The sequence below is a fragment of the Scyliorhinus torazame genome, chromosome 2, assembly GCF_047496885.1.
Source record: "Scyliorhinus torazame isolate Kashiwa2021f chromosome 2, sScyTor2.1, whole genome shotgun sequence".
Lineage (NCBI taxonomy): Eukaryota > Metazoa > Chordata > Chondrichthyes > Carcharhiniformes > Scyliorhinidae > Scyliorhinus > Scyliorhinus torazame.
This window is the reverse complement of record NC_092708.1, coordinates 27,330,781-27,354,029: the sequence shown is the minus strand read 5'-3', so window position 1 is coordinate 27,354,029 and position 23,249 is coordinate 27,330,781. Positions and strand designations below refer to the sequence as shown.

The following is a 23,249-nucleotide window of genomic DNA, read 5'->3' as shown; positions in this document are numbered from 1 at the left end:
TGGGCGGGTAGCACTGCCCCCTTGCCCTCTGCCATCTTCACTTGTGCCATACCACAAAAGCATTCCAACTGTTCTCTCTTTCTCGTAGCACTTCTCATCTGCTGATCCATACCCAAACCTCACCAGAGGAGATAAAAGCAAATTACTGCAGATACTGGAATCTGAAACAAAAACAAAAAATACTGGACAATCTCAGCAGGTCTGACAGCATCTCTGGAAAGAAAAGAGTGCCTACATTTCGAGTCTGGATGACTCTTAGTCACCAGAGCAGTATTACCTTCCCTGGGCACTCATTCACCTTTTCCCCCTCAAACACCACAACATTCTAGTGGGGAAGGACCGAAAAAATCCACCTTGAGCGGGAGCCACCAAATGTACAACCACTCACTCCATGGTCGCCACCGAAAGTCTCCACCATTGCTGACCATGCTTTCAGTTGCCTAGGTCCTAAGATTCAGAATTCCCGTCCTAAACTTTGCAGTCTTTCTACCTCACCTCCTTTAAGATGCTCCTTAAATCCTGTGCTTTTGCCCAAGCTATCGGTCAACTACTATAATGCCTCTTTATGCGGCTTGGTATTTAATTTTGTTTAATAATGCTCCCCTGATGCACCTCAGGATATTTTACAATGTTAAAGGTACTACATAAATGCAATTTATTGGTAATTTTGTGGTACAGGCCACAGCTAGAAATTCAATCACATCCATTTTGCATATTTTTGACAAATTTTTATTCACTTCACGAGCAAGCAATTTGTTACAGAATTTGCTGACTCTGCATAAATAAATCTTGACATCTAACTTAGTTTTATGCAGACGTAATTTATATTCATGTTCCCTGACACTTCTGAATCTAACAGAAATAGACTATACACATGAACAAAATTTAATCTCTTCATTATTTTAAAGACTTCAATCAAAACTCCTCACAATCTATGATTTTCTGAAGTAAAAGGACCCAGCCCTCTCAGCCGATTATGGTTGCTAAAAGGTTTTAAGCTAAGCATCAGTCTAGTGGCCCTCCTCTGAACTGCTTCCAGGGCCTCTATTTCATGACTACATGAGGGATCCTCGCAGATGGACTCGGGGTTAGGAAAAAAACTGCCTTACACTGATCTGAAATCAGTTTTCAGATATTAGATTTTAAATTAAGCTTGTGGCTTACTGGTAGCATCTGTGGCTCTTGTTGTAGGCATGATGTTGAGATGCCGGCTTGGACTGGGGTGGGCACAGTAAGAAGTGTTCCAACACCAGGATATAGTCCAACAGGTTTCTTTAGAATCACTAGCTTTCGGAGCACAGCTCCTTCCTCAGGTGAGACTCACCTGATGGAGCTGCGCTCTGAAAGCTAGTGATTCCAAAGAAACCTGTTGGACTTTAACCTGGTGTTGTAAGACTTCTTGTTGTTGTAGGGTGTTATTTACAGTTTCGTGAATCTGAAGTAAAGAGTACAAGCTAGGAGCTGTCTCCATGCTTTCTGGTAAACAAGGCTCTGTCCAACACTAGGCTGACCCTGGGTGCAGATTGTGTGCTCTCTTACATCACAGTGTGGGTCGTACTCTACTCAGTCCCCTCATTAACGCCATGGGTAAATTTTCCTGTCCCATCACCGCAGTAATTGTCACAGGCATGATGGGAAATTTGACGGACCGTTTAAAGGTCCATTGACCTCGGGTGGGAATTTCCAGTCTTGGGCCAAGCATGATCGGAAAATCCCGCCACATACGCGTCAGGCCTTTGGCACCATTGGGGGGTTGTTGGGGAAGGGGTGATGGTGGTCGGGGAAAGGTGTGGTAGGGTCTTTGGAGAGCTTTAACCCAACTCAGAAACTCCAGGGGAAGGGCAAGACCTTGTTATGATTTGGAACGCACTGCACGGTGGAAGGGTTCAATAACTTTCTAAAGAGAATTGGGTAAGTATTTGAAGGGCAGGGGGAAACATGCAGGACCATGAGGAAAGGACAGCGTGAGCAAGGCCAATTGGACCGCTCTTTCAAATAGATGGCCCAGGCTGGGTGAGGCCAATGACCTCGCTGTTTGCCACGTGTTTAAATTTAATCTCGGAGAATGGAGCACTTTGTGTGAGGCATGGAACGCGTTGTGCTGGGAACTCAAACTCAGCAACAATCTTCTTTTTCTGCCTCACACGCAGCAACAGGAGGATCCATCCAAGACGAGGGTTATCGGCAATAATTCCACCTCAGCGTACAATTATCTGAGACGCTGGCATCGGCATGCCATGGCCAGGTGCCTGCTGGGTTTGGAACTGACAAAACGTGGATGGGAAACACGGATGCCAGGGGAAAAAAAGGCTGTTCGAGAAATGGTTTTTGGATCATAGGAATTAGGAGCAGAAGTGGGCAATTCCGCCCTTGGAGCCTGCTCCGCCCATCATGGCCGATCTCTTCCTGGTCTCAAATCCACCTCCCCATAGCCCATTACTTTTTAATCAGAAATATATCTATATCTCCTTCTTCAAAGGGGAAATGGAGACAAACAGACCTGTATAAAGAAAAATATGAGCTGCAGTACGAAGGGGAAAAGATACTTGCAATCTGCAAAGGAGACATGCAGCATTTAGAATGTACGATTGACGTTTACTGATGCTATTCTTGTTATTCCAACAACAAAAGAATCCACAGCGGCAGAATATTACAACACAGAAGGGGTTACTTGTTTTCGGGTGTTACTGTTGGGGGGGGGGGTTCGGCGGTTAATTCAAAAAGAGAAAGGGGGCGAGGGCTTCGGCCAAGGGGCCCCAAAATGGCGGCCGTCCACCACGCGCGCCCAACGGCCGAGACTTCCACCCGCAGGGCGGGAAAGGCAGGGGGCGGGGTGGGCGCGCGCGGAATAAAGCGGTTGGTGGAAGCAGCCGACGGCCCCGCCCACCGCGGCGATGCGCGCGCGCGGACCGGGTAGGGCGAACACCACGCGCAAGTGGCGTGAGCGGCAAACGGCGACTGCTTCGGTGCCAGTTGGTCACGTCGGTTCCACCAGCTGTTTGTTGCCCATTGAAACGGGTGGCACCCATTAGACCTAACTGCTCCTTCAACCAACCTCACCTCTTTTTAACCGACCAAATCCAGCCGCAAAAAAAAACAACTCATCAACTCTCACCCCCTCCAGCTTCTTTTACCAAAAAAAAAAGAATGAATATACTGAAGCTTCACCGACCGGTAGGTATCTTCGTTTTGAAAACCTATTCATTTTCTTTTCAGTTTTCAAATGGGAATAAAGCTTTCAAGCCCACGGGTTTTGAAAAAAAAAAACCCTCTAGTTTGCGTTTGGGCGGGCGCTTTGCGTCGACTTCCTACGATTTTACGCCACCCTCAGTTCCATTTGGGTCCGGTACGACACCTCCGTTAAAGGTAAGCTCGGGGGGTTTTAAATATGTATTTTATTACAAACATGTATCAAAACAGGTTACAGCAAATGAACACCCCGGGAGACATACTTCCCAACAATCAACGATACAGTCTGTACAGATTTTTCCCTATTTACCCCCCGCGACGAACAGCTCCTCAAACACGGTCACAGACATCCGCTCGTGGGTTGGTAAAGGCTTCGCGTCGGGCGGGGTGTTGGTTTGGAAGCGGAGCTGGTGTTGGCGGACGGCCGTTCATGATCAATTTCCTGCTCAGCAAGATCCCACCTAGAGATTTCCCGCCAACCCCACCAGGCTCATTTTGATGGACCAAATTGAGATAAACTGTTTCCACCGGCAGGAGAATTGTTAACCGGCGGACACAGAGGCGAGACTAGCACTTTTTTTGCACTGCGTTATGATTCGGAGTGAGCTGCCCGAATAAATGGCCGCAAAAAACAAGAATACTTTTCAAGGGGGAATTGGACAAATGCTTGAAAAGGAAAACATTTGCCGGGTTCTGGGGACAGAGCAGGGGGAAATGGGTTTAATTGAGTAGTTCATTCAACGAGCCAGCACAAACACAATGAGCCGAATGGCACCCCTCTATGGTTCCACAATTAAACTAGTCATCTCTTTTAGTTAGAATTGGACAAGGGGAGAATGTCACATCTCAGTTTTTTTGTGTTGCAGAATCAACGAGGACCATTTTGAGGGCAGTAGCTTCATCTAATTTACAGATAACATTGCTGTCTTTGAGAAGTTAATGGATGTCACATTATCAGTGGAGTTAAAGTGAAATTATTTTTCTTTATTAAATGGTGCTGGCGGATTTGGGTCCAGTACGGATTCACACTCTGGGGAGGTCATGTTACAGATGAACGGTATTTGACTTTGGCTGATACTTCCACACTCTCCCTTTTTGGCATTGCAGAAAAACACACCACTGCACACACCATTTTGTTTCTATTTAGAGCCTAAACTGATCTAATCAAATGTTGACTCAGATGAATAGAATCCTGCAATGTTGCTTCTTTAGCCAGCATACACAAACATTCACTCCCTCCACCACTGAAGCACACTGACAGCAGTGTGTACCGTCTACAAGATACACTGCAGGAACTCACCAAGGCTCCTTAGCACATTCCAAACGCACAACGGCTACCATCTAGAAGGACAAGGGCAGCAGGTATGTGGAAATCCCACCACTTCGAATTTCCCCTCAAAGCCACTCAACATTCTGAGTTGGAAATATATTGACGTTCCCTCACTGGAACCCTCTCTCTAGTAGCATTAGGGTGTACCGACTGCAGCGATTCAAAAAGGCAGCTCAGCACCAACTCCTCAAGGACAATTAAGGATGGGCAGTAAATGTTTGAAAATCCAATGTTTTGAGTTGGAAACTGTAACGGAGAGCATGAGAGAAAGAAGATCTTGCATTTAAGTAGCACCTATCGGGGCCTGAGGACATTGCAAAGCACTCGCAGCCGATGAAGTATAGACCTCATGAAATGCAACAGCCAAGATACACAGCAAGATCCTCTAAGCTGACGTGATAATGACCATAACATTTACTTCGGTAATGTTGGTTGAGGGACAAATATTGGCCTGGATACCAGGCAAAATTCAAACAAGAATTGGGAGCAGAAGTAAGCCACTCGACCCTTGGAGTCTGCTCCGCCATTCGATAAAATCATGACTGATCTGATTGTAACCTCAACTCCACATTCCCACCTACTCACTTTCTTTTCAAGAACCTATCTACCTCTGCCTTGAAAACATTCAAAGACTCTGTTTCCAACTCCTTTTGAACAAGAGTTCCAAAGACTCATGATGCTCAGAGAGAAACTATTTCGCTAGCTTAAATGGGCGACTCCTAATTTTTAAACCATGACCCCAAGTTCTAGGTTCTCCCACTAGAGGAAATATCCTCTCCACATCCATCCTGTCCCTATCCCTGAGGATTGTGTATGTTTCAGTCAATCTTACACAGTTATCTTACACTTCTAAACTCCCAACAGATACAAACCTAGCCTCCCCAACCTTTCCTGGGCAACCTGCCCATTCAGAGAAATCCTTCTCTGAACTGCTTCCAATGCATTTACATCTTTCCTTACATAAGAATGTCAATACTGTACACAGTATTCACATTGAGGATACCCTCCATTGTGTTGTGTGGCACGACCACTGTACTAAATGTGATAGATTTCAAACAGATCTAGCAACAAATCTGGACAACAATGAGGCGTTTGGGCTATCACCAGAATTGTACTCAACCAGAATCTGTAACCTCATGGCCTAACATATTCCCCACCGTTACCAGCAAGCCAGTGGATCAACCCTAGTTCAATGAAGAGTGCAGGAGGCCATGCTGGAAGCAGCACCAGGCATACCTAAACATGAGGTGGCAACCTGGTGAAGCTACAACACAGGGCTACTTGCATTCCAAACAGCATAAGCAGCAAGTGATAGACAAGAGCTAAGTGAGTCCACAACCAATGAAACAGATCTCAGCTCTGCAGTCCTGCTGCATCCAGTCATGAATGGCGGTGGACAATTAAACAACTCACTGGAGGAGAAGACTCCACGAATATTTCTATCCTGAATGATAGGGAAGTTCAGTACATCAGTGCAAAATAAAAAGTTGAGACATTTGCAACAATCTTCAGCCAGAGTATCGAGTGGATGATCCATCTCAGCCACCTCCAGAGGTCCCCAGCATCACTGATGCCAGTCTTCAGCCAATTTGATTCTCTCCACGTGATATCAAGAAATGCCTGAAGACACTGGATACTGCAGCGCTTATGGGCCCTGGCAATATTCCGGCAATTGTGTTCCAGAATTTGCCATACCCTTGGCCAAGCACTGACCACACCGCCTCCAACAGCGAGGAGGCAGGCTTTATCGGGAAGGTTGGGGAAACCTTCCTCACAAAATCCAGCACCTGCATATACCTAAAACTTTCCCTCCGTGCCAGCTCATACATCTCGCCCAACTCCTCCAAACTTGCAAATCGTCCTCCCAGGAACAGATTCTTCATTTCCCTAATCCCCCTGTCTTCCCACTCCCGAAACCTCACATCCATCCTCCCTGGGTCGAACCCATGATTCCTCCTAATCAGCATCCCCCCTGACCCAGCCCCCAGCTTAAAGTGCTGTCTAAATTGTCTCCAAATCTTCAACGCGGCCACCACCATAGGACTCGCCGAATACTTTCATGGGGACGTTGTTGTCAGCACCCGCCACCCCGACTCTCTGTAGGAGTCCACCTCCATCCTTACCCACGGAGCCTCCCTCCCACTCTCTGCTCCAACCCCGCACCTTTTGCCAGCCAATAATAGTACAACGGTATCACCCTCCTAATCTTGGCCACCTTTCCCCCTCAAACAATCGAGATCAACCTGTCCACCCCCCTGAAAAAAGACTTGGGCAAAAAGACCCGCAGACATTGAAACAAAAACAGGAGGGACGTCCGGTGGTGGCCATGGTATGAGTGGTCACACACAGGGCAGCTCCTGCTTAAAGGCACAGAAAAGATGTCTTTTTACCCGACACTGGGTGGAATTTTGATAAAAAGGCATAGGTGGAAGTTGGAGGAGTAGTTTCCCCTGGGAGTGGTATGACTGCTGGTTATCAAACCCAGAAGAAAACAGTGAGCGATCAGGCTAAAGAGATGGTGCAGGCCTGTATTGCAGCAGCAGCCAGTGTAAGCAAGGCAGTGGAGGGAAGGGCTGATGCAAGCTGGAAGGCCCCAGATGAAGCAGTTGGTAGCTTTTACTCAGGAGGAATTCCGGCAGCAGAGGAGGGAAATGCAGGAGGAACGCTTGAAGGCCATCGAAGGAGCTGTGGCACCCCTGAAGGGTTTGTTGGAATGGGTGGAGAAGTGTTTGGAGGTGCACTGGTCGCAGATTCGGGAGATCGAAGGAGTGATCTCGGATCACAGCAATCGTGTGGTGGATCTGGAGGCGGAGGTGGGGCTCCTAGGAGACCTCTGTAAAATGTTGAGGGCAAAGGTGGAGGAGCAGGAGAATATCTCAAGAAGGCAGAACCTGCGAATAGTGGGCCTGCCTGAAGGAGTGGAAGGTGTGAGTGCCACGAGGTACGTCGCGAAGATGCTGCTGGGGTTGGTGGCGGAAAGGGTGCTAGATAAGGCCCCTGAAGTGGATCGAGCGCATAGGTCCCTGAGGCAGAAGCCTATAGCTGGGGAGCTCTATGTGGAGAAAGAGAAGATTTTGCTTTGGGCCAGAGAGAACCGTACCTGCGACTGGGAGGGGAATAACGTCCGGATTTATCAGGATATCGGAGCTGAGTTGGCGAAGCGGCGGGCAGGCTTCAATAAGGCCAAGGCAGTGCTGTACCGGCGGCAGATCATGTTTGGGGTGCTCTACCCGGTGGAATTATGGGTGACGCTCGGAGGCCGGAAGTATTATTTCGAGACCCCAGTAGTGGCCAAAGACTTCATTAAGGAGCATAAACTGGGGGATAACTGAGCGGACAATGCTTGGGAACCTTGGGTGCTGCCACTTTGTAATGGTTGGGAGCATGTTTGAAGTGTGGGTAGGGATTGGGCATTTTTCGTCTTTTTTAGGGTACAGCTGTTTACTGTTGGGATTGTAAGGGATTGTAGGGGTGAAATGTTTATGTGGGGATGGATGTTCCCATTCCCCTTCCTGTTTTATGGGACTGTTTTGTGTTTAACATTTGCTTGATTGCTTTTGGAGAAGGCTGCCTGGAGTTCAGGAGAAGTGTTTATTGTGGTGGGGGAGGGTAAGGTCAGCAATGAACCTTCCTCCTTGAGCTGAGGGGTGGGGGGGGGGGGTCATTGGGAGGTGCCTTTGGGCAGGGACTGTCGCACTAGCAGGTGATGCTGGTGAATGGAAGTGAGGTGGTGGTGGAGAAGGCCGCGAGGCGTGGCTGGGTGGGGAGGGGATGGTGGGGGGGTTGTTGCGATGTGGCAGGGGGTGAGAGATGACATGGTCAATAGCGGAGAAGGGGGCCAGCTGGGATGGGCTAGGTATAGGGTGGAATTAAGGGCGGGAGTTTAGTGGGGAAGATGACGGATGGTAGAGGGGATTGGAGGCATAAGATTCCAGTAAGGCTGGTAACGTGGAACGTCCGTGGACTGAATGGGCCGGTTAAAAGGTCGTGGGTGTTCGTGCACCTCTGGAGCTTGAAACCGGGGGTGGTCTTTCTGCAGGTGACGCACTGTATGCTTCACCCGATGCCGGTGTTATGTAGTTACATTGTGTACCTTGTGTTGCCCTATTATGTATTTTCTTTTATTTCCTTTTCTTTTCATGTACTTAAAGATCAGTTGAGCTGCTCGCAGAAAAATACTTTTCACTGTACCTTGGTACACGTGACAATAAACAAAAATCCAAATCCAAATTGGGACGATGTGGGTTTTATGAGGGGGGTTTTGTCAGCGATTCCAAATTTGGCCGCACTAGTTGATCATGGAAGGAGAGGAGGAAAATGTTGCAGGGGTAGTTTGACAGGCTGACAACAGAGAGGGCCGTAGGGCAACTGCATAGGGCAAGGGGGGTGCATCATGAGTATGGGGAGAAGGCGAGCTGCATGCTGGCTCACCAGCTGCCAGGGAAGATAAATGAGACGTTTAGGGAGTGCTACCAGGGACTTTACGAGGTGAACCCGGGGGAAGAGGAGGGGGACATGGGGCGGTTTCTAGATGAGCTGGAATTTCCCCGGGTGGAGGAAGCAAAGAAGCAAGTTGGAGGAGGCCCTGGAACTGAGGGAGGTGCTGGATAATGTCAGGGGTATGAAGTCAGGGAAGGCCCCTGGGCCGGGTAGTTACCCAGCAGAATTTTCGAAGCAATTTGGGCTGCCTCCTCTCCAAAACCACATCTTTCCAATGCGGAGCGTGATTGAGATCACAATTGCTGAGTACTCCGACCTCTTAACCCTAGCCAACAGGGCCTTACCCACCACAAAAAAGTTAATCCGCAAATACACCTTGTGCACCGGGGAGAAAAATGAATACTCTCGATTCCTTGGATACAAAAACCTCCACTGGTCCACTCCTCCTATCTCCCCCATGAGCCCAGCCAATACCTTCGACCCCTCCCCCAAAAGGGTCAGCGAGCGCGGCTGAAGCCTGTCCACCCTCAGTTCCAATGCTACATTCCAGTCCCCCCCCCCTACTTTCAGCCCATGGGTGTCCAAATTCGGGATGGCATCCAGCGCCCTCTTCACAAACCATGCATCGTCCCAGTTGGGGGTCATATACGCTCGACAGTGCCCCCAAACTCCTCTCTAATGCACCTGTCACACCACGTACCTGACCCCCTTATCAGCCACCACCTTCTGGAACCTCACCCTCTTGCCCACCAATACCGCTACCCCCCCCCCTCCTCCCCGAGCCTTACTATCGAACCCCAAATTACCCACCCCTTTCTAAGCCTCACCTGATCCTTCACCCTCAATGGGTTTCCTGCAACATCACCACATTGGCTTTTAAACTCTTCAGTTAGAAGTCTTACAACACCAGGTTAAAATCCAACAGGTTTGTTTTGAATCACTAGCTTTTGGAGCGCAGCTCCTTCATCAGGTGAGTGAAGAGGTGGGTTCCACAGCCACATATATCGACAAAGTCAATGATGCAAGATGATACTTTGAATGAGAGTCTTCGCAGGTAAACTCGTCAGGTGTGCAAAAACCTTCGATCTCCCTAATCCCCTCACTATTCTGACTGGGGGTCTCTCACCCACCCGCCCCTCCTATCCACCATCATCATAACCCTGGCCCTGCCCCTCTGGCCTGCCCTGCTCCAGCCTTTTGTTACCGTTGAACCCCTCCCCCCCCCCACTCTCAGAATCCCCCCCATCCACTTCCCCTTGCAAACACCTCTCCCAGTCTCGATCCGCTCCCGCCACCTTTCCCAGGCCCATCAAAACCTGTTCAAACAGGCTCCAAAGACTGCGGTCCCTCCCCCAACCACACTCCCGCTCACCAGCCAATCTTCGCTTCAAAGTGGGGTGACCCCTGCCAAAGCCCCCTCTTCTCCCATTCCCCTCCTCAGCAACCCAGCCCCACATACCCCAGCAATTCCCCACCTCCCTCATATTAAGGAACAATACAAAACCACGCCCACAGAAAAAAGACATAAACCTAAAACATATATGAACAAATAGAAACAAAGATAAACTATACCCCCCATTCAAAAGGCAGAAAAATCAAAAAACCCAATCAAATAGAAAAAACTGTCCATAAGCACAATCACCATCCCCTCAAACCAAGTCCAAGTCCCAACTCTCATTTCAGACCAGTCCTTCAGCCTTCATGAACATCTCCGCTGTGACGGGAACAGCTCCACCCAGTGACCCAGCCCCCACCATTTTCCTTCCTGCAGGATTCACCAATTCATTCATGGTTGACGTTCGCCCACCCCCTTTCCAGTGCTTTTCTTCTGGGTCTTCAACATATCACACCTTCCTTTTAACTTCCTACACCAACTGATTCACAAACTACCTCTGAAACTGGGCATAAAAGTGCAAAAACTAGAGACTAGCAGCAGCCAGCTCCACCTCCACCTACATGCTGCCACCGGAAGTCCCTAGTTAATCTTTATTTAATTGAATTTTCATAACTCTACATATTCTAATATGAAACATATCACTATTATTTATAATTCATAAGTCATAGAATTTACAGTGCAGAAGGAGGCAATTCGGCCCATTGAGTCTGCACCAGCCCTTGGAAAGAGCACCCTACTTAATCCTAAACCTCCACCCTATCCCAGTAACCACACCTAACCTTTTGGACACTAAGGGGCAATTTAGCATGGCTAATCCACCTAACCTGCACATCTTTGGACTGTGGGAGGAAACCGGAGCACCCGGAGGAAACCCTCGCCGATACGGGGAGAAAGTGCAAGCTCCACACACTCGCATTGGCCTGAATTAAACCCGGATCACTGGCGCTGTGAGGCAGCAGTATTAACCACTGTGCCACCATGCCCCCCATAATTTACATATAGTATATAGAATTTTTGAATTAATAGCTATATCTTGTAATTCTTCAAACTCTAAACAAGCCAGTTGGCTCAGTGTTATGCCCCTAAATGAGATATCTAATTTCACTCTTCTGCTTCCTTTTCATACTCTTTACTAATACTTTTTAATGCAACTTATAATTTCCTCTTTAACAAAAGTAATGGTTTCTGCTTTGACAATGGTTAATGCCAGAGTGTTTTTTTAAATTTTAGTGTCACCCTTGTATCTCCTGATTCTTCTCTTTTGTTCAGAGTTTTTATTGCCTGTCGGGAATTGTATGATCCAAGGGCTCCCAGAAAGACAAAATGAATTAGGAATTTATCTTGGTATTCAATGATGATTCCTACTAATCATTTACTTGCTGTATATCTTAAATTTCAGATGGTTCCTTGTACAGCAAAATTTGATGAAGAATTACGTGAAGAGTCAATAGTCGTTATTAAAGGAAAATTGACTGATGATCCCCTCAGGTAATATACTCAAATAAGCTGAAATTAATTTTTATTATCCAATTATAGTATTTTAGCAAGTAAAGAAATCATACGTTTTCTAACATTTGCACATGGGGTATCGTGTATTTTTTAATTTTAAAAAGATCATGGAAATGTTATGGACCTGAGAAAAGAAAACTTACTTTTTAAGTCAGAGATCAGGTCCTTGGAGTTGGGAAACTACAGTTCCCGGCCAGCCCTACGCATGTGCTGGCGATCGAGTGGTACGTTGGCCTCCTGAAGACACGGTTCAGATGTCTGGACCGGTCGAGAAGGGCCCTCCAGTATGATGCTGAGAGGGTCACCCGCATTGTGGAGGCCTGCTGTGTCCTCCACAACATGGCACAGCAGAAGGGCAATGTGTTGGAGGAGCAGGAGGAACGCCAGGACTCATCCAATGAGGAGGATGAGGGCGAGGGTAGGCAGGACATGGGGCCCAGGCAGGCACGGGAAGCCGCATGACGTGTGCGCCAGGGCCAACGCACACAGGATGCTCTGATTGCCTCCAGGTTCACCAACTGGGGGTGGTGGATTGGGAGACAGGCCAGGGGCACGGACATTGCATCCTAACCCCGCACTCCCTCACCTCTTTCCTCTCTCCACACACACCCCCCCCCCCCCCCCCCCCCCCCCCCCCCCCCCCCCGGCCACCCTTTCTGTGATACATACTTGTACTATGGGGTGGGGGCCCTGAGTTGGCTGTAATAATAATAATAATGCTTATTATCACAAGTAGGCTTCAATTAAGTTATTGTGAAAAGCCCCTATGATGCGATCATCAATTCACTGAGAGACACGTTGAGAAGTAAACCGTGGCTTTAATCAGCTTACAACTGAGCCTGCCTGTGACCGGTACAACAAAGAATGCGGCCCTGCAGGTCAGCTGCCTTTATACTTCCTGTAAGGCGTGGAGCCATGAACGAGCCCGTACATGCCCCTGTGGGTGAAGCCGTACAATGGCCCATAGGTGGAGCCCACAGGGTTAAACACATAACGTAACACGATACAGCAGTAACATGATATCACAGTGCACTGGTGAATTAACAGTAGTTCCATTCACCACATTCACTCCCTGTTTTTAAAAAATGAAGTCCGGCGGGGGTGACAGGTTTACAGATTCAGTCGGTCTGGTGCCTGGATCGTACGTTGCGGCCGCCGAGGTACTGGTGTTGCAGCCGTTTTGGGTGGTTGTGGAGCTGGGCCCGGAGCAGGCACAGGCGTGGACTCCTGGAGCGGCTCTTCCGGAGCTTCATTCCTGTGGACCGGTGGTGCGGGTGCAGGGAGCGCGAGAACCATATCGGGGTAGAGGCGCTGAACATGGGAGGTTGGATAGGGGTAGGGGCGCTGAACATGGGAGGTTGGACAGGACCTAGTGTGGGGGATGCAGATGTGGTTGTGGTGTTGGAGCCTGCGGGCGCCAGGTCCCGGAGGGAGACGGTATCCTGCCGGCCATCAGGGTATCTGATATACGCATAGTGTGGGTTGGAGTGCAGGAGCTGGACCCTCTCTACCAGGGGGTCGGTCTTATGGCTCCGAACATGTTTTCGGAGGAGGACTGGTGTCATCAGCCAGGGCAGAAGCGAGGCCCCTGAGGTAGCTCCCCTAGGGAAAACAAACAAGCGGTCATGAGGGGTCTGGTTTGTGGCCGTGCAAAGGAGGGACCTAATAGAATGGAGCGCATCGGGGAGGACCTCCTGCCAGTGAGAAACCGGGAGATTCCTGGACCGTAGGGTCAGTAGGACGGTCTTCCAGACCGTCGCATTCTCCCTCTCCACCTGCCCGTTTCCCCTGGGGTTATAGCTGGTAGTCCTGCTCAAGGCGAAGCCCTTACTGAGCAGGTACTGACGCAGTTCGTCGTTCATGAACGACGAGCCCTTGTCGCTGTGGACATAGCTGGGGAAACCGAACAGGGTGAAGACACTGTGCAGGGCTTTGATGACTGTGGGAGTGGTCATATCGGGGCAGGGAATGGCGAACGGAAAACGGGAGAACTCGTCTATGATGTTCAGGAAGTACGTGTTGCGATTATTGGAGGGGAGGGGCTCTTTGAAATCGATACTAAGGCGTTCAAAGGGCCAGGACGCCTTTACCAGGTGGGCCTTATCTGGTCGATAGAAGTGCGGTTTACACTCCGCACAGATTTGGCAGTCTCTGGTTACAGCTTTGACCTCCTCGATGGAGTAGGACAGGTTGCGGGCCTTGATGTAGTGGGCGAGCCGGGTGACCCAAGGGTGGCAGAGGTCATCGTGGATAGCACGTAATCGGTCCTCTTGCGCGCTGGCGCACGTGCCGCGGGACAGGGCATCTGGGGGCTCGTTGAGCTTCCCAGGCCGATATACTAAATCATAGTTATAGGTGGAGAGTTCGATCCTCCACCTCAAGATCTTATCATTCTTGATCTTGCCCCGCTGCTTATTGTCAAACATAAAGGCAACCGATCGTTGGTCGGTGATGAGGGTAAACCTCCTACCAACGGGGTAGTGCCTCCAGTGCCGTACGGCTTCCACGATGGCTTGGGCTTCTTTTTCGACCGAGGAGTGTCGAATTTCAGAGGTGGTGAGGGTGCGGGAAAAGAACGCTACCGGTCTACCTGCTTGGTTGAGAGTGACGGCGAGAGCGACCTCTGAGGCATCGCTCTCCACCTGGAAGGGGGCGGACTCGTCCACCGCGCGCATTGCAGCTTTGGCGATGTCTGCCTTGATGCAGTTGAAGGCCTGGCGAGCCTCGGCTGCCAGTGGAAAAATGGTGGCCTTAAATAGTGGGCGGGCTTTGTCCGCATACTGGGGGACGCACTGGGCATAATAGGACAAAAAAAATCCAAGGCACCTCTTCAGGGAGGGAGAGGGAATTGGAGGAGGGGGCGCATACGGTCAGGGTTGGGCCCTAGGACCCCGTTTTCCACGACGTAGCCAAGGATGGCTAGCCTGGCTGTGCGGAAAACGCATTTCCCCTTCTTGTAGGTGAGGTTGAGTTTTTGGGCGGTTTGGAGAAATCGGTGGAGGTTAGCGTTGTGGTCCTGCTGATCATGGCCGCAGATGGTTACATTGTCCAAGTACAGAAACGTGGCCTGCAGCCCGTACTGGTCCACCATTCGGTCCATTGCTCACTGGAACACCGAAACCCTGTTTGTGACGCCAAAGGGGACCCGGAGGAAATGGAAAAGGCGGCCATCTGCCTCAAAAACCGTGTCCTCCGGGCGGATTGGGAGCTGGTGATATGCAGACTTCAGATCTACCGTAGAGAACACGTGGTAGTGCGCGATCTGATTTACCATGTCTGCAATCCGGGGAAGGGGGTACGCATCGAGTTGCGTAAAGCGGTTATTGGTCTGGCTGTAATCAACCACCATCCGGACCTTTTCCCCGGTCTTGACGACCACCACCTGAGCTCTCCAGGGGCTATTGCTAGCCTCTATGACCCCTTCCCGCAAGAGATGCTGGACCTCGGACCTAATGAACGTCCTGTCCTGCATACTATACCGCCTGCTTCTGGTGGCTATTGGCTTACAATCGGCGGTGAGGTTCGCAAAGACGGGGGGAGGGTCGATTTTTAGTGTTGTGAGGCTGCATATGGTGAGCGGGGGCAGGGCCCCCCTGAATTTATGAGTTAGGCTCCTGAGGTTGCACTAAAAATCGAGTCCTAAGAGGAGAGGAGCGCAGAGGTCTGGGAGCACACATAGTTTAAAATTAGCGTATTCAGCGCCCTGGATCGCTAGGGTTGCAGTAGTGCACCCTTGGATTTGCACCGAGTGCAACCCAGAGGCGAGGGAGATAGTTTGTCGTGTCGGGAATATTGGGAGCGAACAACGTCTTACCATGTCCGGGTGAATGAAGCTCTCTGTGCTCCCGGAGTCGAAAAGGCAAGGTGTCTCATACCCGTTTACCCGGACGGCCATCATGGAGCTCTGGAGGTGCTTCGGTCGCGACTGGTCCAGGGTGACCGCGCTGAGCTGGGGGTAGCCGGCGGCGTGATCGGAGGCGCTGGGGGCGGCCCCGCGATGACTGCTGTCCATAGTAGAATTTTAAGTTGATTAAATTGATGCGACCATCAATTCACTGAGAGACACGTTGAGAAGTAAACCGTGGTTTTAATCAGCTTACAACTGAGCCTGCCTGTGACGGGTACAACAAAGAATGCGGCCCCGCAGGTCAACTGCCTTTATACTTCCTGTAAGGGGTGGAGCCATGGGCGAGCCCGTACATGCCCCGACATATCCCCCTGTGGGTGAAGCCGTACAATGGCCCATAGGTGGAGCCCACAGAGTTAAACACATAACGTAACACGACACAGCAGTAACATGATACCACAGTGCACTGGTGAATTAACAGTAGTTCCATTCACCACACCCTAGTCGCCACATTCCGGCGCCTGTTCAGGGAGACCGGTACGGTAATTGAACCCGCGCTGCTGGCCTTGTTTTGCATTACAAGCTGGCTGTTTAGCCCACTGTGCTAAACCAGCCCTGCGAGTTTGGAATAAAGCTGTAACAGTGGATTTGTTCCTGGGATAGATGATGATGACAACCCCCTCTGCGGTGAGCTCTGGTGCTCCGCAATGTTTGATATCATCTGACTCCTGCCCACGGCAGCACTTTCAACCTAGGTGACCCCTGCATGCGAGCTGGCCATTCCATCACATGGTCCCATCGGCTCCCTGGCGGTGGTGGGGACGGTGGGGTGGGGGCACCTACAGGGTCTGGCCATTCCCCCCCCCCTTCGGCTAGCCCAGATCAACCCACTCACCCACTCTTCACACCCATCAGACAGAGCACCGAGACAGGTTTTAACGGTGGCAACAGGTGTTTAATGTGAACAAATATATACAGATTTGTGCCCTGGCCCTTATAACTAAACTGTGCCCTGCACCCGTACCAACTTAACTGGTGCCTAACCTGGCCTTACGGACCCTACGCTACATCTAGGTGGATCCCCAGACGGTACAGCAGGAATGGAGGCGGCCTGCTGTGATTCACACCCTGGGACCTGGGTCCCCGTTGGCGGGTGTCTTCTGGGGCGACCAGGCCTGGCTGGGCATGGCTGCTCCCGGGTGGCGTTGATCCGCCCTGTTCTGCCCACCAGATGCAGCAGGGACAGGAGTGGGGGAGTCCGAGGTGCTACGGTGTTCCGGCATCTCCCCTGTGGGAGTCATTGGCATGGGCCCCATCACGTCATCCTCCCTCAGGATGCCCGATGGCCCCCGGGCTACTCCGTGGGAGGGAGGTGTGAAGGGAGCTATCCCCGGAGGCTCCCCCGCCACCTGGCACTGCCAGTCCTGGAGGGCCACCCTGGTCTCAACCAGGGTCTGCACGCTGCGACTGTGCCACCATCTTCTGGGTTTGTGGCACATCAGCTATTGACTGCGCCATCTCCCTCAGAGACAGGGCCACCTTCCATGTGTCTGCGCCACGTTGGCCAGCACCTGGGCAATGCCTCCAATGTTCCCAGCCATAGCCTGCTGTGACTGGGCCACGCTCAGGAGTGCCGCTGCAAATTCCAGGTGGCTCCCAATGCCTCCACTGCAGATGCCATCCATACGGTGTTGGATACTCGCTGACAACCCCTCATGTAGTCCCCACCTCTGCGACTGCATCTACTATGGAGACTGTTTATTCCAGAAGTTCGAGACCCATCTGGATGGCAGCTAGTCCCTGGTGTCGGCCTGCCCTCTGACCGTCCGCCCTCTTGGGTGTTCCTACCTCCACCTGCTGTATTGGATTAGCTGTGTGGTGCGCACCTGATAGTGCCCTAGTAGCCTCTTGACTAAAGTGCCCAACCGAGGTGAGTGTCTCTCTGTTAGTGGAGGGTTTTGGAGATAGCTGAGATGGAAAATCACTGTTATCCTACAACCTGAGCTTCGGGGTCTCCTGAGTCTCAGGTGGAGGGCTGGTGTCTGAGCTGTTCTCCTCGTTTGTGCTCGGCCCACGGCGGGTTTCGGCTGTGGCACTGGCTGGAGGCAGGGGCACTGGATGGACCCACCCCATCCCCAGCAGGTCCAGCAAGACACGAGACAAGGCGCATGATTAGACCGTGGCCGGGGGGGGAAAAGGGTGGTGTGGGGTTGAGGATGGTGTTGGGGTGAGGGTGGTGTGGGGGTGGTATGGGGATGAGAGTGGTGAGGGTGGTGTTGGGGGGGGGGGAAGAGTTGACACCCATGCCACGGGGAACTGCAACTAAGCGGGCTCTCACTTCCTCATCCGTGGCCAAGCTCCACCTCGGTGACCTCCCGTTCCTCCAGGCCGCCGACCACTTCTAGGTCCCTCTGTGCAGCCATGGTGAGGGGCCACAGGTCAGGCGGTCCCCCTCCTGTCTTCTCCCGCTCCTGGCGGTTTGCGCGGCCTTCTCCCAACCGGGGGTGGGGTGGGGGTGGACAGGAGACGACAGTGTTAGACAGTCCGACTCATGCCCAGGGGGTGGGCCTCAGTGGCCAGGGCACCAGCCCATGTGGCTGGTATGGGTATCGACATGTGGTGCAGGGTGGGGTTTGGCCGTCCTCCTGGTGGGGATGGGAGGGTGGGGGGAGGGTTGTGGGTGTGTGGGCTGTGGGTTATTACTAGGGGCCTACTCACCCTGTCCGCCCTGAGGAGGTCATGCAGTTTCTTGCGGCACTGCTGGCCGGTCCGGATATTGTTGCCCACGCCACTCACAGCCTCTGCCACCTGCGCCCAGGCACAGCGAACGACAGCTGCCAGCCTCTTTCCCAGGCCGGGGTACAGGATCATCCTCTGCTCCTCCACCGCGTCCAAGAGGGTCTCCAGCTCGGCATCTGTAAACCTCGGGGCTACTCTCCTTGTGCCATCTTGTTGGCTGGGATGGTGGGAGTGGGGAGTGGTGTGTATATGCGGCTGCAGCTTGTCAGCCTCATGAGTGTGAATAACGAAACCGGCGAATCCGGCACCATTTCTGGAATCGATTGTGTTCCACGTGGCACCGATGCTAGCCCCTTAGCAGTAGCGGAATCGATCGCAAGTTTTTCTGTTGTGAACTCCACGGATTCGGCGTTGGTGTCAACACTTCATCTCAGGGACGGAGAATCCCGTCCAGGATCTATTGAGCCAGTTTCAACCCTGGAATCTGTCCATTAATGACATCAGCTGGGATTGTAACATACATTTTTATTTAATATTGAAAGATAATGTGGTTATAAATATTATAAACAGCAGAAGCATCATTTAGATGCTGATTGCAAAATTTGTCCCAAAAATCTCATCAGCTGTGTGAGCAAATTTTATAAATCACCTTGGTATCTGGGATACATTCCAGACAAATTGGGAACATTCAATTATACCGCAAGTGAGGTGTGAAATATTTAGTTTTGGAATAAATGTGCCGCTTTATTGCTGTTTTGCAGATGCATTTAATGAGGACTGTTGGAAGAATGAAATACATATTAATATGTTACTTTCCCTGAGGTAGCTTCTGGAGGAAAATGGTCAGCGTCTTGAAATAGTCACCAAATTGAGATAGAAATAGAAGAAAGAATAATTCCCAAACCATAACTTTTTAACAATTTATGGTTTTCAGTTTTATGTTTCGCATTTGTAAAAATTGTGGCACATAAATATATTTATTTTATTGCAACTTAGATTCCTTTCTTCATGACTAACCATTTCCTCAAACCCTTTTTATTCCACTTTGCTATTCAACTCTCAAAGGCAGTATCAAGGGCAAAAATGCAAATGTTTCTCATCTCTAAAACTGTTCTTATACCTGCCTTTTCTGTTTCCTCTCCTCCTGTTCTTCAACTTCCCACCGTTTCTGTGCCCCATCAGCTTCTTCCTTACCTGGCCAGGCTCATCATTTATATAACGGCTATCTCCTGCTCCTTTAACTTTCTCCAACCATGACCTGATTATTCAATTTCCCTTATTACCAGCAGACGTTACGAATGGCTCCCTTTCCAATATCAGGTTATTGGTGAGCCACAACCTTCTTCAACTAAAGTATGAACACCAGAGTTATCATTTTCTTTTTTTTTAAATATTTTATTGAAAATTTTTGGCCAACCATCACAGTACATTGTGTATCCTTTACACAGTAATATAACAATATAAATAACAATGGCCAGTTTTATAAACAAGAAATAAATAATATATAAACAAAAACAAAACTAAATGGCAACTGCCTTGTCCCAGATAAATATTCTCCAAAAATATGTTTAACAGTCCAATATACAATTATCTATAACAACAACCTGTACATATTATACTTATATATTAACATCCCTGAGAATCCCTCTGGTTCCCCCCCCCCCCCCCCCCCCCCCCCCCCCCCCCGCCCCCCCACCCCCCTGGGCTGTTGCTGCTGTCTTCTTCTTTTCCATTCCCTCTATCTTTCTGTGAGGTATTCGACGAACGGTTGCCACCGCCTGGTGAACCTTTGAGCCGATCCCCTTAGGACGAACTTAATCCGTTCCAGCTTTATAAACCCATGTCATTTATCCAGGTCTCCACACCCGGGGGCTTGGCTTCCTTCCACATCAACAGTATCCTGCGCCGGGCTACTAGGGACACAAAGGCGAAAACATCAGCCTATCTCGCCTCCTGCACTCCCGGCTCTTCTGCAACCCCAAATATAGCCAACCCCCAGCTTGGTTCGACCTGGACCCCCACTACCTTCGAAAGCACCTTTGTCACCCCCACCCAAAACCCCTGTAGTGCCGGACGTGACCAGAACATGTGGGTGTGATTCGCTGGGCTTTTCGAGCATCTCGCACACCTATCCTCTACTCCAAAAAATTTGCTAAGCCGTGTTCCAGTCATATGCGCCCTGTGTAACACCTTAAATTGTACCAGGCTTAGCCTGGCACACGAGGACGATGAGTTTACCCTACTTAGGGCATCAGCCCACAGCCCCTCCTCAATCTCCTCCCCCAGCTCTTCTTCCCATTTCCCTTTCAGCTCGTCTACCATAATCTCCCCCTCGTCTCTCATCTCCCTATATATGTCTGACACCTTACCGTCCCCCACCCATGTCTTTGAGATCACTCTGTCCTGCACCTCCTGCGTCGGGAGCTGCGGGAATTCCCTCACCTGTTGCCTCGTAAAAGCCCTCAGTTGCATATACCAGAATGCATTCCCTTGGGGCAACCCATATTTTTCGGTCAGTGCTCCCAGACTTGCAAACGTCCCATCTACAAACAGATCTCTCAATTGTGTTACTCCTGCTCTTTGCCATGTTCCAAATCACCCATCCATTCTCCCCGGAGCAAACCTATGATTATTTCTTATCGGGGACCACACCGAGGCTCCCGTCTTTCCCCTATGCCGTCTCCATTGCCCCCAAATTTTCAGAGTAGCCACCACCACCGGGCTTGTGGTGTATTTCTTCGGTGAGAACGGCAACGGCGCCGTCACCATGGCTTGTAGGCAAGTCCCCCTACAGGACGCCTTCTCCAATCTCTTCCACGCCGCTCCCTCCTCTTCTCCCATCCACTTACATACCATTGAGATGTTGGCGGCCCAGTAGTACTCACTCAGGCTCGGTAGCGCCAGCCCCCCCCTATCCCTACTACGCTGCAAAAATCCCTTCCTCACTCTCGAGGTCTTCCCGGCCCACACAAAACTCATGATACTCTTCTCAATCCTTTTGAAAAAAGCCTTCGTGATCACCACCGGGAGGCACTGAAACACAAAGAGGAATCTCGGGAGGACCACCATTTTAACCGCTTGTACCCTCCCTGCCAGTGACAGGGATACCATGTCCCATCTCTTGAAGTCCTCCTCCATCTGTTCCACCAACCGCGTTAAGTTTAACCTATGCAATGTACCCCAATTCTTGGCTATCTGGATCCCCAAGTAGCGAAAGTCCCTTGTTACCTTCCTCAGCGGAAAGTCCTCTATTTCTCTGCTCTGCTCCCCTGGATGCACCACAAACAGCTCACTTTTCCCCATGTTCAGCTTATATCCTGAAAATTCTCCAAACTCCCCAAGTATCCGCATTATCTCAGGCATCCCCTCCGCCGGGTCCGCCACATACACCAATAAATCGTCCGCGTAAAGAGATACCCGGTGTTCCTCTCCTCCCCTGAGTACTCCCCTCCACTTCCTGGAACCCCTCAATGCTATTGCCAGGGGCTCAATCGCCAGTGCAAACAATAATGGGGAAAGAGGACATCCCTGCCTCGTCCCTCTATGGAGCCGAAAATACGCAGACCCCCGTCCATTCGTGACCACGCTCGCCATCGGGGCCCTATACAGCAGCTGTACCCATCTAATATACTCATCTCCAAAGCCAAATCTCAACACCTCCCACAAATAATCCCACTCCACTCTATCAAATGCTTTCTCGGCATCCATCGCCACCACTATCTCCGCTTCCCCCTCTGGTGGGGGCATCATCATTACCCCTAGCAGCCTCCGTATATTCGTATTCAGCTGTCTCCCCTTCACAAACCCAGTTTGGTCCTCATGGACTACCCCCGGGACACAATCCTCTATCCTCATTGCCATTACCTTGGCCAGAATCTTAGCGTCTACATTTAGGAGGGAAATAGGTCTATAGGACCCGCATTGCAGCGGGTCTTTTTCCTTCTTTAGGAGAAGCGATATCGTTGCCTCCGGCATAGTCGGGGGCAGCTGTCCCCTTTCCTTCGCCTCATTAAAGGTTCTCATCAGTATCGGGGCAAGCAAGTCCACATATTTCCTATGAAATTCGACTGGAAATCCATCCGGTCCCTCCTCCGGTGCCTCCGCATATTGCCTGTCCACCCTCAGAAGTTCTTGCAGCAACCGCTCCCGTTCCCTACTCTCCTGCTTTCCTTTATGTGACCTTATTGATATCAGCTCCCCTCTAACCACTGCCTTCAGCGCCTCCCAGACCACTCCCACCTGGACCTCCCCGTTATCATTGAGTTCCAAGTATTTTCCAATGCACCCCCTCACCCTTAGACACACCCCTTCATCCGCCATTAGTCCCATGTCCATTCTCCAGGGTGGACGCCCTTCTGTTTCCTCCCCTATCTCCAAGTCTACCCAATGTGGAGCGTGATCCGAAATGGCTATAGCCGTATACTCCGTCCCCCTCACCTTCGGGATCAACGCCCTTCCCAAAACAAAAAAGTCTATTCGCGAATAAACTTTGTGGACATAGGAGAAAAACGAAAACTCCTTACTCCTAGGTCTGCTAAATCTCCACGGGTCTACTCCTCCCATCTGCTCCATAAAATCTTTAAGCACCTTGGCTGCAGCCGGCCTCCTTCCAGTCCTGGATCTCGACCTGTCCAGCCCTGGCTCCAGCACCGTATTAAAATCTCCCCCCATTACCAACTTTCCCACCTCTAGGTCCGGGATGCGTCCTAGCATGCGCCTCATAAAATTGGCATCATCCCAGTTCGGGGCATATACGTTTACCAAGACCACCGCCTCCCCCTGTAATTTGCCACTCACCA

At 50.6% G+C, this 23,249-nt stretch overlaps 1 protein-coding gene across 1 annotated transcript in view; it reads left to right on the top strand.

Moving 5' to 3' along the window:
• Positions 1–2,948: 2,948 nt before the first annotated feature.
• Positions 2,949–23,249, top strand: part of LOC140407757 (galectin-8-like) — a 40,528-nt gene continuing 20,227 nt past the window's right edge. Inside the window, exons 1-2 of the mRNA XM_072495043.1 lie at positions 2,949–3,174; positions 11,755–11,843. Coding sequence (XP_072351144.1) covers positions 3,148–3,174; positions 11,755–11,843 — 116 coding nt within the window. The 5' untranslated portion in view covers positions 2,949–3,147. The remainder of the gene's footprint in view (positions 3,175–11,754; positions 11,844–23,249) is intronic.